The 17710-nt window shown below is 37.7% G+C and overlaps 1 protein-coding gene across 1 annotated transcript; it reads left to right on the top strand.

The window, feature by feature from the left end:
* The first annotated feature begins 242 nt into the window (after positions 1–242).
* Positions 243–16986, top strand: LOC103509644 (bumetanide-sensitive sodium-(potassium)-chloride cotransporter-like). Its single transcript, XM_026823941.1, has 16 exons — positions 243–518; positions 2417–2491; positions 2689–3006; positions 3843–3999; positions 4557–4652; positions 5512–6026; positions 6513–6654; positions 7660–7796; positions 8511–8732; positions 9588–9597; positions 10266–10387; positions 13234–13369; positions 14419–14630; positions 15311–15445; positions 15556–15794; positions 16944–16986. Exons 3-16 carry the CDS (start codon positions 2689–2691, stop codon positions 16984–16986), a joined length of 2484 nt encoding a protein of 827 aa, XP_026679742.1. The 5' UTR covers positions 243–518; positions 2417–2491.
* Positions 16987–17710: the final 724 nt, after the last annotated feature.

Raw genomic sequence — 17710 nt, 5'->3', positions numbered from 1 at the left:
AAAAAAAAAAAAAAAAAAAAAAAAAAAAATCCGATCTAATTTCGAAGAAACAAGAAACAATACGGCTTCAAAGGTCTCTCAGGAATTCAGCTACATTCTATCCTTTTTAGCTAAATTTCCACTAAAAACGGTTTCAAAACCGCTTGATTCATGACGTCACGTCACAACGTTGTAGAAAAAAACGTAAACAAACAAAATGTCAGTAGTGATGACTGATGATGGATGTTGAGTGAAGAGAGAGCAGATTTTTCAGTTTAATTTGATTATCTAGCTGGAATTCTCGCTCTTGTTAATTAGTCTATTAGTCACTTATTGTTCTTGATACAGAAGTGAATTCATATATCACTCTGCTATCTGACTCACCCATAACGCTGTATTTGCCCTCTAGAAAGCGTGAGGAAATGTCTCACTAGAAACTAGAAACCTACCTACTAGCTTGAAACCTACTCTCAAGTCTCAACCGATGATAGTGGTCAGCAACTCTTTTTTGCCCTTGTGTAGCAGCTTTTGTCTTAATGGTTCGTAGAATATATAATATAGAATAAATATCACCTATGTACCTACTTTACAGGTAAGGTAACCTATGTATTCCTGAACGAATAGGTCAAATACGGACAATAAGTTCATTTACCCTGTCCGTCTAGACAAGGGCCTGTTCCACAAATAATTGTGCACTCCTCCACTCCTCACTTTTTACTCCACATGTAGGATGTTTGTGTCTAAAACAGGGTCACATTTGCATGGACTAATCAAGGAGAAGGACTTTTTTTTAAGAGGTTTGATAGAGGGAACTGTTACTGCTAAGGTCTTATCATCCCGAAAACAAAGAGAGTCACAGGATAGAAGAAAGCCAGACATTCTGAAAACAAACATTATCCATTCAGGATGAAATCTGCCTCGAGCAGGAATGGAACCCACAGCCTAGCAATTACAAGGCATATGTGCTTCCAACCAAGCTAACCAGGCTTTCCAAGGCCTTCAAAAAGTCAGCATTTGATCATTTCGATCACAGTTAACAACACTAATGCTAGTTTTAGTTCCAGCAAGAAAATAGCTTTGTATTTATTTACGTAGTCCCACACACTTGAACTCTTTTGTTTAACCACTCCAATGCTATCATGTGTATTCTAAACACTCCCACTATTGTTTTTCATAACCACAGCCTTATTAGTTTGAGTTTGGTATTACAGCTCTCAGTTCATAGGTTTATACCAAGCTATTAATCCTGAATTAATCCTTATTACTGTCAGAAAGATGTAGATAGTTCAAAGTTTTCCCATAGTATTGTAGATAAGTGTGGCTGTCCTGAACGAAATTACAAATTACCTACAATATTATGGGGAAAAAACATCTTTCTGACTCCCCATGACTTCACGTGACGTGATGGTAGTGTGTTGTGTTTCTACCTCAATTAGCTACTTACAGCTCACGTTTTATTCCGATTTCTCGATTCCCTCTTAAGTTTTATTCAAAATTTCTTAATTTCCTCTTTAGTTTTATTCTAAACTCCATCTTCCTAATTCCAGGTGAGGATGTTCAGAACTACGGTCTACACGTGACTAACTGTGTGGTTCGGGATGGTTTGAGTTGGGGGGAGCAGAGGTTAGTGGACGCTGATGGATGTCCAATGGATCAGGAAATCATGGGCCCTTTCGAGTACGCTAAGAATTTGACCAGCGCTCGTGTTCAGTTCAAGGTATGTACTTCATGGAGAAACACACTACCATCACGTCACATTACGTGAAGTCATGGGGAGTCAGGAAGATGTAGTTCAAAGTTTTTCAATAATATTGTTAGTAATTTCACAATTTAATCTTGTTATAATTGTCATGATATGTTAAAATTTAATAATAAAGCACAATTATTACTATTACTATTACTATTACTATTATGTTGAAACTTTGAACAACATCTTCCTGACTCCCCCATGACTTCACGGGACGTAGGTAACGTAACTTTTGCATTTAATTTTGGCAAACAGATCTGTCGCTTCTCTGCCGCGGAAGTTTTCGTGACATATGTTCTGTAGCAACGTGTAGATTACGCACCTTTGACCGAAAAAAAAACTAATTATGACACACTTTCCTTTTCCGTGACGGGTTTTCCTTCAAAAACTCGACAGCTTTTTTGACTTCAAAAACTTCTACCAAGGTCATCCACTTTTGATTGTGTCCACAGAGTTTGCCTTATTACTGTGTTAAGTTGTTTTACTATGAAAAAGCATTTTATTTCATGCATTTATCCATGTCTTTTCCAGATTTATACCTAACTAAATATTGAGGACCATAAATTAAGAACAAAATAAATATTGAGGAAAAAACTCCTAAAAACTCAAAATGGCCTCCTTATTACTGTGTTAAGTTGTTTTACTATGAAAAAGCATTTTATTTCATGTATTTATCCATGTCTTTTCCAGATTTATACCTAACTATTGAGGACCATAAATTAAGAACAAAATAAATATTGAGGAAAAAACTCCTAAAAACTCAAAATGGCTGTGATTCGTCCAAATTCAAAATTCTGCTTTTCCATTGGCTATTACACTTGTAAGATACTTTACCATACTTTGGTGATTTAGGGCACAGGACAGCCACATTACCATCACGTTACGTCACGTCACGTGACATGATAGTAGTGTGGCTCTTCTGAACGAAATTACCTACAATATTATACCTACCTACAATAAAAATGGCTGTGGGAGATGATAAACCTGGGGAAGAAGCTGAGGGACCATCGGACAAAATGGAGCTTATGACACCAAAGAAAATGACTCGATTCCAAGTGAACAAAGTGGATCTGTCCATGTCAAATCCGGAAGAATTGAACAAACTCTGGGATGACAATGTTGAAGACACAACAACAAACTATGCTAAGAGTTTCCGACATTTCACAAGGGAAGCTTTGCCCAGACTGGACAACTATCGGAACATAATGTCAATACAGGCAGTGTACCGACCAACATTGGATGATCTGCATGAAGACAATTCTGTTTTGCCCCCGTGCAAAGTAAGTTTATAACAGAAAATATTTTTTGCTCAACTTGAGTCTCAGTAAATATAGTACACGTGCTCTAAGACATTGGATCTAAGAGTTTCCGACATTTCACAAGGGAAGCTTTGCCCAGACTGGACAACTATCGGAACATAATGTCAATACAGGCAGTGTACCGACCGACATTGGATGATCTGCATGAAGACAATTCTGTTTTGCCCCCGTGCAAAGTAAGTTTATAACACAAAATATTTTTTGCTCAACTTGAGTCTCAGTAAATATAGTACACTTGCTAAGACATTGGACTCATAACTGAGGGTACTATGGTTTGAATCCCAACAGTGAAATAAATAATTTAGTTGTAATAGGGAGATACCTACAAAGCTACTTATTAATATTATTATTATTACTTATTTTATTTTATTTTTTCATTAATATATCAAGTTGAATCAGAGTTTATCTATAAGCTGAGTAATGTTTATCTTGCACTCAACAGTGTTTTATTTCTAAGTATTTACTAATACTTACTTACCTACTTAACTATTTATTCCTCTTCATTTTTCTTCTCCAGACAACTTCAGTTCCTATTAATGACAGCTTAGAGGACAAGGAATCTCACAAAGAACAGCTTGGTTGGTTTCGTGGGGTTTACATCAAAAATCTACTTCATTTATGGGGGATCATCTTCTATCTCCTATTTTATTTTATTTTTTCATTAATATATCAAGTTGAATCAGAGTTTATCTATAAGCTGAGTAATGTTTATCTTGCACTCAACAGTGTCTTATTTCTAAGTATTTACTAATACTTACCTGCTTAACCATTTATTCCTCTTCATTTTTCTTCTCCAGACAACTTCAGTTCCTATTAATGACAGCTTAGAGGACAAGGAATCTCATAAAGAACAGCTTGGTTGGTTTCGTGGGGTTTACATCAAGAATCTACTTCATTTATGGGGGATCATATTCTATCTCAGACTAAGTTGGACTTTGGGACAAGCAGGCATTTGTGAGTAACTTGTTTCCCACCAGCAATAAAACAATGGGCTTAGGAGGACAATTTTATTGCACTCTCATCAAATAAGGAGCACTCAATTGAAGGCCCAATTTTGGTGGGTTTCTATCTCAGACTAAGTTGGACTTTGGGACAAGCAGGCATTTGTGAGTAACTCGTTTCCCACCAGCAATAAAACAATGGGTTTAGGAGGGTAACAATTTATTGCACTCTCATCAAATAAGGAGCACTCAATTGAAGGCCCAATTTTACTGGGCTCAAAATATCATAGCTAAATTTCTTTTATATGTTGTTACTGTGAAACAAAGAGACAATCACTTTACACTTTTACAGATAAACTAAGCATGTAGTTAAGCTTAAAACTCAGATCTCAGTTTGTTGGATTAATACTTGGAACTCCCTTGATTACTTAATTGAATAATTTAATACACTTTTACAGATAAACTAAGCATGTAGTTAAGCTTAAAACTCAGATCTCAGTTTGTTGGATTAATACTTGGAACTCCCTTGATTAATTGAATAATTTATTATGCGTTTTGTTCATTTTTCAGTGGAAGGTATGCTGATTATACTGAGCAGTTCTGGTCTAGCATTTATCACAGCTTTGTCTGTCTCTGCCATCAGTAGTAATGGATTAGCACAGGGAGGTATGTATTTGCTTGATGAACTTGTAGACCCTAACTTTAGAGGTCTCTACAGAGCCCGAAATTTTGAAACATTATTTCTGCTTTTTTACGAAACTTTTACTTTTAACAACTTCCAAGTAAATTCGATGGGTATCTTATCTTATTTGTCCATTATTGACTTCAAAAATTCATAAAACCATTCAGAAATCGGGGGAAATTGAAAATGCAGACCGGGACTGCAAAATGTAAACAAAGATTTCAATAATTTTCAGAAAATTTTCACCAATGAGAGAAGAGTTTTGTCAGCTGACTAAACAAATTTGGTTAGTCAGCTGTTTGTGAACTGGCCTTCGACCTTGATATGTAAAAAGACCCAAACCCTCCTTCTATGTTATTCTTATTCTGAGGTATAAGCTTAATCCCTCCCTTGGGTCAGTTTGCCCAACACCATAGCCTCAGATGCCATCAGTAGTAATGGATTAGCACAGGGAGGTATGTATTTGCTTGATGAACTTGTAGACCCTAACTTTAGGGGTCTCTACAGGGCCTCCATATCCTAATTAGGCCAAAAATCAAATCAGAAGTTTTAAGGGTTAACTATAACTGCCATCAGTAGTAATGGATTAGCACAGGGAGGTATGTATTTGCTTGATGAACTTGTAGACCCTAACTTTAGGGGTCTCTACAGGGCCCCCATATCCTAATTGGGCCAAAAATCAAATCAGAAGTTTTAAGGGTTAACTATAATAACAGAGGTCTTATCATCCTAATATTGAAGAAAGGAGGACAGGATAGGTGAAAGTTAGCCTTTCTGAGAGCGATCTGTAAAAGATACAGTTTGCCCATGGCAGTTTATAAATAATTTATTCTCTCTTTTTAGGAGGAGCCTATGTAATGATCTCCCGATCCTTGGGTCCTGAGTTTGGAGCCTCAATTGGTCTCATTTTCTCATTTGCCAACTCCATGTTAACATCCATGTTCATTATTGGTATTAGTGAACTTCTTGTGACATCATTCTCATTGGAATTAGTGGATGGAGGAGTGCAGGATATTAGAATACTAGGAGTGCTTATTATCTGTGTACTGCTGGGTTGTGCACTTAGTGGAGTGACACTAGGATATAAAGTGAGTATTCATTCTCTCTTTTTAGGAGGAGCCTATGTAATGATCTCCCGATCCTTGGGTCCTGAGTTTGGAGCCTCGATTGGTCTCATTTTCTCATTTGCCAACTCCATGTTAACATCCATGTTCATTATCGGTATCAGTGAACTTCTTGTGACGTCATTCTCATTGGAATTAGTGGATGGAGGAGTGCAGGATATTAGAATACTAGGAGTGCTTATTATCTGTGTACTGCTGGGTTGTGCACTTAGTGGAGTGACACTAGGATATAAGGTAGGTATTTGTATTGGAATTAGTGGATGGAGGAGTGCAGGATATTAGAATACTAGGAGTGCTTATTATCTGTGTACTGCTGGGTTGTGCACTTAGTGGAGTGACACTAGGATATAAAGTGAGTATTTAGTGCAACTTTGCAGTTCTTCACAAAATGTTGACATTGCAGGAACTATCATAATGTTTATGCAAGGTTTTGAAAGGTTTTTCTTCTATAATTTCTATATTGTCATTATCATTACTTTTATGACCCCAAAATGGAAAGTTCCTTATGGAATGGGGGTCAAAATTAAAAAAAAAAGAGCTTTAGAATAAGTGTTGTTAAATCAAGTATCCTATCAAATGACTTTTTTTTTACAAAATACTTAACTCTTTGATTAAGATTTATGATCAAAAGTGTGGTTCCAAGCTAAAAGTATGTTTTTTCTTGGTTTTCCTTTTTCTTTTAATGTTCTCTTTTGTTCTCATTTTTTGTGTGTTCCTCAGGTCCGAGTTGTGGTGTTCTTCGTTCTGGCTGTCTCCATACTGAATATTCTACTGGGATCCATTCTCTCCTCCATCCCCTATTACACCTCCTCCACCTCCACTAACATCACTTCTAGTACTAAGGAGGAGCGTGGACTCAAAGGTATGAAACGATGTACGGTTGGTTGCCAAGTTTCCAGGTGACCACCTTATCTACCTACTTTGTGTGGGTTCCAGGGGACCTTGTCATTTGTTTATTTTCCACGTCCGAAGGCTTACTTACTTAGTAGTTAGTACTGTTACTTAGTATGTACATATCTTATCAGATTTAAAGCCTCCGTGTCCGCATATAAGATACATGAGTAAGCTTGTAGATGCTCCAAATCGCTTGTTAAGACTAGTAAATACATACACTACTATTTTTTCTTACTATCAGAGTGTATCGTAAATCATAATATGTACCTAAGTCTGGATTTGAAACTGTCTAAAATTTCTGTACTATGATCAAGTGAGTGAGTGTGTATGTACCAGGCAAAATTGCGATTTATCGTACTATTCCTGCTCTATGACTTTGAAACATCACCCAAATAAGCGCAACTGATCTATTGTGAGAAAAATGCTAGTGTGTTCGTAAATCATATGTACCTATGTCTGGATTTGAAACTGTCTAAAATTTGTGTACTATGATCAAGTGAGTGAGTGTGTATGTACCAGGCAAAATTGCGATTTATCTGTGGCAAAATTGCGTGTGTATGTACCAGGCCTGCTCTATGACTTTGAAACATCACCCAAGTAAGCGCAACTGATCTATTGTGAGAAAAATGGTGGTGTGTGTACCTACTAGGCTATTAGTATTAGAATGATGATTGGTGACCCCTAGTCTACTTTGCAGTAGGTACCAAATAGCGACACAAAATCAAAGGATAATATCACATATGACTTCCTAATGATAGTCCGCCTAGTTAGCTTGGAGGGTAACGCGTCTAACTTGTCAACGCTAGGCCGCGGGTTCGATTCCCGCCTTTGGCGAACTTCATTCCAAACAGATAAGATTCGTTCTCGGAGCGGCTGGCTTTCTCCTATCCTGTCTTTCTTCTCTGTTCGCTTTCAGACGATAAGTCATCATCAGTTTGTTATAGTTCCCTCTATTACTGGTTTATGTTCTCAGGTTTCAGTCTGGATGTACTGCAGGGCAATCTATTTTCATCCTATTCACCTGGCTACAATTTCTTTACTGTGCTTGGCGTTTACTTTCCTGCTATCATAGGGTTTCTCAATGGAGCCAACTCTTCTAAAGAGCTGAAAGTAAGTAATAATGTTTAGAGAAATCTGGTGTGAACGAACACACATTGCCCACGAAGAAAAATTCGGAAAAATTGTAACTTTGAACGAAGAAAAATTCGGACGAAAAAAAAATCAAGATCAGAGCTCATTTGTGTGAGAAAATGTGAAAAAAATCCCCCAAAAACCAGTTTTTTGGTCTTTTGGCTTTATGGTTTTCTGGACAAAATTTGCACCACCATTTTCGTGATCCTGGTAAAAAGACCTTTAATTTGATATGTTGGCTTTATGGTTCTCTGGACAAAATTTGCACCACCATTTTCGTGTTCCTGGTAAAAAGACCTTTAATTTGATATATATATAGGTCCACCAGGTTTGGATAAGTCCTTCCGCCCGAAGCGAATACAATAGCCCGTCCCTTATACCTTTTTATTACTATCGTAATAATAATTGTAACTACTATCGTAATAATAAAGGAAGGACGGGCTAAAAATGTGCAGTGTGAACAGGCTGTAACATTAAGCAGGTACCTAAGTATACCTACCTACTAATAAATAAATAAATAAATATATTTTTTTTGTCAAAAGTTCAAAAATAAACATAGAAAATAGATGTATTGATCTCAAATGAATGGGTATCAACTTACTTTTTTTCAGTAACTCGAACCGTTTACGGTTAAATAACTTTCAAGGTCGTTACCAATGAACAAACTAAACGTTCGATTCATTCCGATTTCAGGACCCATGTTGTGATATTCCCAAGGGAACTCTCTACGCGTTACTTACCGGCACAGCATCCTACGTTCTAGTAGGACTGACTTCAGCTGCCGTAATGATTCGTACAGTCACTCCTAGCACTCCTTATGCTAGCTCTGCTGCTGCTGGCACTCCCAATGTAGCAGATATGAACTCCACTTCCTATGCACTCCTGCCCAAATATGGACTGAGGGAGTACTTTGAGGTAAATTTTAATTTGATTTTGGATAAAAAAAGGTCCGTTTTGTAGAGGTTTGATAGAGGGAACTGTAACTGCCAAGGTCTTATCGTCCCGAAAGTGAAGAGAGAAGGAAGACAGGATAGGAGAAAGTCAGCCGTTCCGAGAACGAACCTTATTTGTTTAGGATAAAATCCGCCCCGGGCGGGAATCGAGGCTCTTACAAGGCAGACGCTCTACCCTCCACACTAACTGGGCTGGTGGATCAAAAAGGTTCTTTAAAAGCTCCTCACACCTCAGTGGTGTAGTGCTTAGAGGAGTGAATTTCATATCTGGAGAAGTTCTATTCTCTTCCCTACTGACTCATCCGAGAACTCGACATACAAACGAATTGCAGAACGTCCGCCGTTACCAGTCCGACCCCACGCGATATGACGCAATACCCCATGCGCCCCATTTGTCAACCCGTCCTCCGTTTTTATATTTACCGTTACCATATAAGGAGCCCCCACCTTAGCAACCAGAATTTGTGGTAAATTTTGACGCTTACAAGGCAGACGCGCTACCAACCAGGCTAACGAGGCTGGCGCAGCGGGTTCAGGTCCCGACCCTAGGCAGGAGTTTGTTTTTGTCATGCGTGTGGAATTTTAGAGGTACTGGAGCTTCAAGACCATTCCGAACTGTGTTGAGACCATTTTTAATTTTTATACACGTTGAGAATGAGAATTAGTCAGGGAATTTACAATTTGAGAATTAGTTAGCGGTGATAGCACGTTGAATGTATGAGTTTTCAATGAGGTTAAGCAACGTTGTGCGTAGTTGGTATCCGGATGGGTAAACCTTCTCATCTAAGAAACTGGAGAGTAAACTTTCTTATCTAAGAAACTGGAGAGTAAACCTTCCTATCTAAGAAACTGGAGAGTAAACCTTCTTATCTAAGAAACTGGAGAGTAAACCTTCTTATCTAAGAAACTGGAGAGTAAACCGTCCTATCTAAGAAACTGGAGAGTAAACCTTCTTATCTAAGAAACTGGAGAGTAAACCTTCTTATCTAAGAAACTGGAGAGTAAACCTTCTTATCTAAGAAACTGGAGAGTAAACCTTCTTATCTAAGAAACTGGAGAATAAACCTTCTTATCTAAGAAACTGGAGAGTAAACCTTCTTATCTAAGAAACTAAAACCCCTTTTTAAAAGAACTAGTTACCTACTTTACGGGTAGGCAGTCTTGCGTTCAAATCCCGGCCATGACATACAATTTTAGCTCTCCTCATTTACATCCTCTCTCTCTCTCTCTCTTTCTTTCTCTTTCTCATAAAAGAACTAGTTACCTACTTTACGGGTAGGCAGTCTTGCGTTCAAATCCCGGCCATGACATACAATTTTAGCTCTCCTCATTTACACCCTCTCTCTCTGTTTCTCTCTCTCTTTCTTTCTCTTTCTCACTCTCTCTCTTTCTCTCTCACACACTCTCAAACACCCCCTTTTCAGACCCTAATTCTGACGCCTATCCCCCCGCTTTGGAACTTTTTATCTGACCCCCTCGACACTTGGTATTACAGGTAACTTGAATGACCTGGCTCCTCTCATCTCGACTCCATTTCTCGCTGCCTACGCTCTAGTCAACTTCAGTGTATTCCATGCTTCCCTCATACAGCCCATTGGTTGGAGACCTACGTTTAAGGTGAGTTCATTTTCAAGTTTCAACCTTTTAACTCTTTAACAAGTTTCAAAGTTTTACAAATAAAGAGTAAGATTTATTTATTTAAATTTCTCAATAGGTTATACGAAACCAATTTTGTTAAAGGTTTTAAAAATCTATACTTAGTTAGATCCTTAAAACTTGAACACATTTAGGTCCTATAAAGTTCTTCATTGATCAATTTCAATCCAATATTCATTAGTTATAGTTAGGTATCGTTAAAAAAAAAAAAATATTTATACTGAAAAGTTCTAGAACAAAAAAAAAAAAAAAAAAAAAAAAAAAAAAAAAAAGCACATAACAAATTTCTTCTATCCATACGGGAATTTACACTATTACAATAATGCATTATTTGTTTTTCCCCCTCAGCTAATGAGTAGGTAGTAGGTACCTATATTGAATTAATGTTGGGGTATAATTATGTAGTAGGAGGTACCTACTTGTACATCTATCAAAATCAGGCTCGTCTTTCAAACGAGATTTTCAGGTTTAGCAAAAGTTAGTTCCTTTTATTAATTGAAAGTTTTCGTTTATTTGTAAGAAAGTAGGAAGGAAAGAACGAACGAACAAAAGGAAGGAAGAAGAAGTAGTTTTCCCCACAATAGTCCCCACAGGGGGCGGAGCCCCCTCCTAATATCAGGCCCTGTTGAATTGAGTTTTGAAAAACATGGTATCTTAAGGCTAAATAATTGAGAAATCACACTGATTGATCTCAGGTACCATAAGCGTTGTACAAAACAATACAGTGAAAATTTTCGTTTATTTGTAAGAAAGTAGGAAGGAAAGAACGAACGAACAAAAGGAAGGAAGAAGAAGAAGAAGAAGTTTTTTCCCCCACAATAGTCCCCACAGGGGGCGGAGCTCCCTCCTAATATCAGGCCCTGTTGAATTGAGTTTTGATTTGATAGCAACATATTGATGTGTAGATACATTGGATACATACATGTATTTCTTATTATGTAGGTACATCAGATAGTTGTATTTCTTGCATGTTTGTGACATGTTCATTACTATTGACAACAGTTGTATGACAATTAAATATGGAATCAGTTCCCACAGGGCACAATCAAAATAGTCATTTCCACTGTTTGTTTTCGAAAGATCTTCGGCATTGTTTTTAACATAACTAAATAACCATAAGTACCAGATTAGTCATATTTACAAAGTTAAAACTTTTATTTAACAACTCCATGTTAAAAGTCAGTCTGTCCTACGAATCTACGAAGGAGAAAAGTTGCTATAGTACAGGGGTGGCCAAACTTTTTTCGTTGCGGTTCCCTTCTTAACTTTCAAAAGTGTTCGAGGTTCCCCCCCCCCAACCACACCCAAAGAATAAAAAATAAACTCACCAATTTTTGTTGCTAAGCGATTTTTCTTTAATTCTGAATGTCATCTGCCAACTTCTGGAAAAAGGAAAACCACTTCATACCGAACCCTCGAGCGGTTAAGCGAAAACTAAACTAGCCCCCTCTCCTTCTCTCACGCTTTGCTTTCTTCTAAGAACTATTGTTTTCTTTTAAAAAATTTTAAAGTTCATTATTTTATTTTAGTGAAAAAAGCTCAGTACCAGTACAGGATTTACACCAAAAATAGCCCAGGATTTTTTCTTTTAAACAATTTTATTAAATAACTTTATTTTTTTATTGTACTCAAAAAAGCTTTGTACCTTAACAACTCAAAATTTACATAAATCTACACAGAAAATCAAAATTTACGTCAAAAGTAGTCCAGAAAATGTTGCGATATTTTCACGTCTTCATGGGTGTCTATTTACTACGAAATTACCACGTGATTAGTTACGTTCAAAGCGTACTGTCTCTTTACTTCTATTTTCTATTCGTTCGATCCCTGTTGCTCTTTCGAAAGCGCTTCGAAAAGCACAAGTCCATCAGTAATATTCATATGTTCTTTGTTTCTAGCGTTCTGTACGTGGTAAGTGCCTTTGCTCTGAAAACGCTTTCTAATTATTTACCTCTTTTTACTTTCCTTGTTCCATTATGTTGCTACGCTTAACTTTTATGTTTTAGTTTCTAATTCCCTTATAATTTGATGTTGGTAGCTATTACCGTTCTTATTAAAACACTGTTGTGTTTGTGGTTTACTAGCACAGAACGCCCCTGAACTTATCGCGTACTGTCTCTTTACTTCTATTTTCTATTCGTTCGATCCCTGTTGCTCTTTCGAAAGCGCTTCGAAAAGCACAAGTCCATCAGTAACATTCATATGTTCTTTGTTTCTAGCGTTCTGTACGTGGTAAGTACCTTTGCTCTGAAAATGCTTTCTAATTATTTACTTACCTCCTTTTACTTTCCTTATTCCATTATGTTGCTACGCTTAACTTTTACGTTTTAGTTTCTAATTCCCTTAAAATTTGATGTTGGCAGCTATTACCGTTCTTATTAAAACACTGTTGTGTTTGTGGTTTAGTAGCACAGAACGCCCCTGAACTTATCCTTTCACGCCTTCCTCAATTTAGCTTTGCTTAGTTTCATTTTTGTTACCAGCTTAGATTTTCTCTATTTTAATCCCAAGTTTCATTGTAATTAAAATCATTTTGTCCAATCATGCCCAATCCGTCTTCATTCATTGTAAAGTATATTCACTTAAGTACTTGATGTACTTCACTCAAGTATATTCACTTAAGTACTTGATGTGTCCGTTTTATCGAGGGTATACTGTCTCTTTATGTAGGTATACTGTCGGCTAAGAGCGGAGACTAAAAAAGGTTAATATGCATAGATTAGAGGTATTTATTCAATAGAGTTATTTCTCCTTTAAATTCTTTTATTTATTTTTATTAAAGTTCTAATGATGTCTTACTGTTTCAGTTGTACAACATGTGGTTGTCGCTGTCAGGTGCTATTCTGTGTATGGTTGTTATGTTCCTCATCTGTTGGATAACGGCCCTGTTCACCCTCATTCTCATTCTGGCCATGTACCTCATTATTGTCTATAGAAAACCCGGTAAGTCTTCTTCCTCACCTTTATACAAATAAACAATTCTATTCCAAGCTAAATAAATCTATTCTATTCCTTTTCCTGTGTTCAGACAGGGTCGGCGTTTTTCGTCAGCCTCTCAATCAGCCCCTAGGTGATTGCTTTGGGCTGACATTTGGTTTTGGCTACAAAATTTTACGAGTGGATGTCCTTCGCACTCAACCTTGGCTATTTTCACACTCATTCTCATTCTGGCCATGTACCTCATTATTGTCTATAGAAAACCTGGTAAGTCTTCTTCTTCCTCACCTTTATACAAATAACCAACAATTATACATATACAAATAAACAATTCTATTCCAAGCTAAATAATTCTATTCTATTCTATTCCTTTTCCTGTGTTCAGACGGGGTCGGCGTTTTTCGTTAGCCTCTCAAACAGAGGCCCCAACTAAAAAATAAAAAAAAATCGAAAATTTTCACATAGGCCGTTCTTCTTGGGAACGATTCAATTATATATCTACAAATAAGCAATTCTATTCCAAGCTAAATAATTCTATTCTATTCCTTTTCCCGTGTTCAGACGGGGTCGGCGTTTTTCGTCAGCCTCTCAATCAGCCCCTAGGTGATTGCTTTGGGCTGACAGTTGGTTTTGGCTACAAAATTTTACGAGTGGATGCCCTTCGCACTCAACCATTGCTATTTCTTTAGCAAGGGGACTTTCAGGCTGGTATCCTCCCTGTTTAAAGTCCTCCGTCCATACCCATCTTACTCATATTATGTAGTTAAAAAGGCTCCCGTTTGGTTTTTGCCTTCAGGAGGTTACTACACGTTCGACCAAAAGATTGATTAATTAATTGAGTTATAACTTAGAACTAACTTCGTTCATTCAACTTTTCTTCCCTCCTCCACAGATGTGAACTGGGGTTCGACAACATGTAGTTAAAAAGGCTCCCGTTTGGTTTTTGCCTTCAGGAGGTTACTACACGTTCGACCAAAAGATTGATTAATTAATTGAGTTATAATTATAACTTAGAACTAACTTCGTTCATTCAACTTTTCTTCCCTCCTCCACAGATGTGAACTGGGGTTCGACAACGCAAGCTCAAACCTACCGCAGCGCTCTGGAAGCGGTGCAGAGTTTGAACCATGTCGAAGAACACGTCAAGAACTATCAGCCCCAAATATTGGTCCTGTGTGGTCTCCCCTCGGCCCGACCAGCTTTGGTAGACTTTGCCAACTTGATCTCGAAAAACATTTCTCTCCTCGTTTGTGGACACATTACCAAGGTAAATAAAATTATACCTGGTTAGCTTCGAGGATGGCATACCTTCCTTGTAAGCTCTAGGTTGCGGGTTCGATTCCCGCCCGGAGTGGAGAACTATCAGCCCCAAATATTGGTCCTGTGTGGTCTTCCTTCGGCCCGTCCAGCTTTGGTAGACTTTGCCAACTTGATCTCGAAAAATATTTCTCTCCTCGTTTGTGGACACATTACCAAGGTAAATAAAATTATACCTGGTTAGCTTCGAGGGTGGCATACCTTCCTTGTAAGCTCTAGGTTGCGGGTTCGATTCCCGCCCGGAGTGTATTTTATCCTAAACAGATAAGGCTCGTTCTCGGAACAGTTGGCTTTCTCCTATCCTGTCTTTCTTCCAAATGTTCCGCCGTATGTATAGCGCATCGTCAGCAAAAGTGCGCCAACTTGATCTCGAAAAATATTTCTCTCCTCGTTTGTGGACACATTACCAAGGTAAATAAAATTATACCTGGTTAGCTTCGAGGGTAGCATACCTTCCTTGTAAGCTCTAGGTTGCGGGTTCGATTCCCGCCCAGAGTGGATTTTATCCTAAACAGATAAGGCTCGTTCTCGGAACAGTTGGCTTTCTCCTATCCTGTCTTTTTTCCAAATGTTCCGCCGTATGTATAGCGCATTGTCAGCAAAAGTGTCAAAGTATATTCCATTCCTCAGGTAAAAGTCCCTGAAGTTCTACGCAAATCACTCTACGACAAGGCGAGACACTACCTCAGCGTTCACAAGATCAAAGCTTTCTACACGCATGTTGATGAAGACGAATTTGATGTAGGGGCGAAAGCTTTACTTCAGGCTCGTTCTCGGAACAGTTGGCTTTCTCCTATCCTGTCTTTCTTCCAAATGTTCCGCCGTATGTATAGCGCATCGTCAGCAAAAGTGTCAAAGTATATTCTATTCCTCAGGTAAAAGTCCCTGAAGTTCTACGCAAATCACTATACGACAAGGCGAGACACTACCTCAGCGTTCACAAGATCAAAGCTTTCTACACGCATGTTGATGAAGATGAATTTGATGTAGGGGCCAAAGCTTTACTTCAGTGTACCGGGCTTGGTAAGCTGAGACCCAACACGCTTATGATGGGATACAAGACAGATTGGACACACAGCAAGCATGAGCTGCAGAAGTACTTCAATGTTATTCAGTAAGTTCAGCATCTCATTAACTCTATTTTCATATTGCATTCTTTACTTTCACTATTTTCCCCTATTTTGCCTTCCACTACATAATCCTCCTTCACTATTACTATTCCTTTTATTCCATCTACCTATTACGTAATGGCTGTTCGATTTGTTCATGAATTAATAATAAATAAATTAGAGTATTTTGTTGGAAAAAAAAATTCTAATATCTGTTCTAGTTAAGGACCCTTTACTTCAGTGTACTGGGCTTGGTAAGCTGAGACCCAACACGCTTATGATGGGATACAAGACAGATTGGACACACAGCAAGCATGAACTACAGAAATACTTCAATGTTATTCAGTAAGTTCTAATATCTGTTCTAGTTAAGGACTTATTCATATTTATTCTGATTCTAATCTTGTTCAGGCTAGATTCTAATTGTATTCCAATACAAGAAATTTTCAACTCTCAAACAGAATGATCCTGTTTGAAGCAAAAATTGTATCATTAAACAACTTCTTCTAAGCTGACAGGCTAAACAAAGCACTACTCATACTTAAGAAAAACAAGTCTGTCACGTTTTTTCCTTTCTCTTACTGTTTTCATCTCGTTGCAATGAAATACATAACTGCTACAGTACTTAGCCTCTTTGTCCGTGTCATAGCATGTCCATTTGCTCATCCTGTAGTTTGTCTCTCATCAGATAGGTGAGAAGGGACACTAGTTCCAAACTTCCACAACCTCTATTGATCTTTATTCATATTTATTCTGATTCTAATCTTGTTCAGGCTAGATTCTAATTGTATTCCAATACAAGAAATTTTCAACTCTCAAACAGAATGAAATGTATAATGGAACAACTTCTTCTAAGCTGACAGGCTAAACAAAGCACTACTTACATATACTTAAGAAAAACAAGTCTGTCACGGTTTTTCCTTTCTCTTACTGTTTTCATTTCGTTCCAATGAAATACATAACTGCTACAGTACTTAGCCTCTTTGTCTGTGTCATAGCATGTCCAATTGCTCATCCTGTAGTTTGTCTCTCATCAGATAGGTGAGAAGGGACACTAGTTCCAAACTTCCACAACCTTTATTGATCTTGATATAACCTTTACCTTCTTGCTCTTAGCTTAGGATACTATTGTAATGTCTTAATTTTGGTTGCAGCATGGTTCTTGACAACTACAAAGCCATGTGCATTCTCCGGTAAACCTTCTTATCTAAGAAACTGGAGAGTAAACCTTCTTATCTAAGAAACTAAAACCCCTTTTTAAAAGAACTAGTTACCTACTTTTCGGGTAGGCAGTCTTGGGTTCAAATCCCGGCCATGACATACAATTTTAACTCTCCTCATTTACACCTTTTCTCTCTTTTTCTCTCTCTCTCTCTCACTCCCTCTTTCTCTCTCTCTTTCTCTCTCTCTCTTTCTCTCTCTCTCTTTCTCACTCTCTCTCTTTCTCTCTCTCTCTCTTTCTCTCTCTCTCTCTTTCTTTCTCTTTCTCACTCTCTCTTTCTCTCTCTCTCTTTCTCCCTCTCTGCATTCTCCGAGTCAAAGGAGGGTTTGACTACTCTTCAGTGCTGGCCGACACTGATCCTCTGTCTAGAAACGGTGTAACAACACCACCTGAGTCTTTATCGAGAAATGTATCTGCTTCTCAGTTTTCTCACGGTAAGTTGAATAAGTACTATTTATTTGCATGCTAAATATCAAGGCCATTAAGTTATCAATGCCATACCTATGTGATGTTACCTAACCAACTACCACCAGGACCAAGGTTGGTGTATCTGTATGATACTATTATTTGCTTGTCTACGGAAAGGAATAAAATAAATTCAAATGATAACTAATAGTGTAGGTACTTAGTATTTATAGTAATTTTTATTTTAAATAAATATTAATTAAATTGGTATAAGAAACCCATGTATTCTATGTA

This window comes from Diaphorina citri, unplaced genomic scaffold (assembly GCF_000475195.1).
Source record: "Diaphorina citri unplaced genomic scaffold, Diaci psyllid genome assembly version 1.1 scaffold517, whole genome shotgun sequence".
NCBI classification, from domain to species: Eukaryota; Metazoa; Arthropoda; class Insecta; order Hemiptera; family Psyllidae; genus Diaphorina; species Diaphorina citri.
The sequence above is the reverse complement of the archived record's forward strand: the minus strand, read 5'-3'. Positions and strand labels throughout refer to the sequence as shown.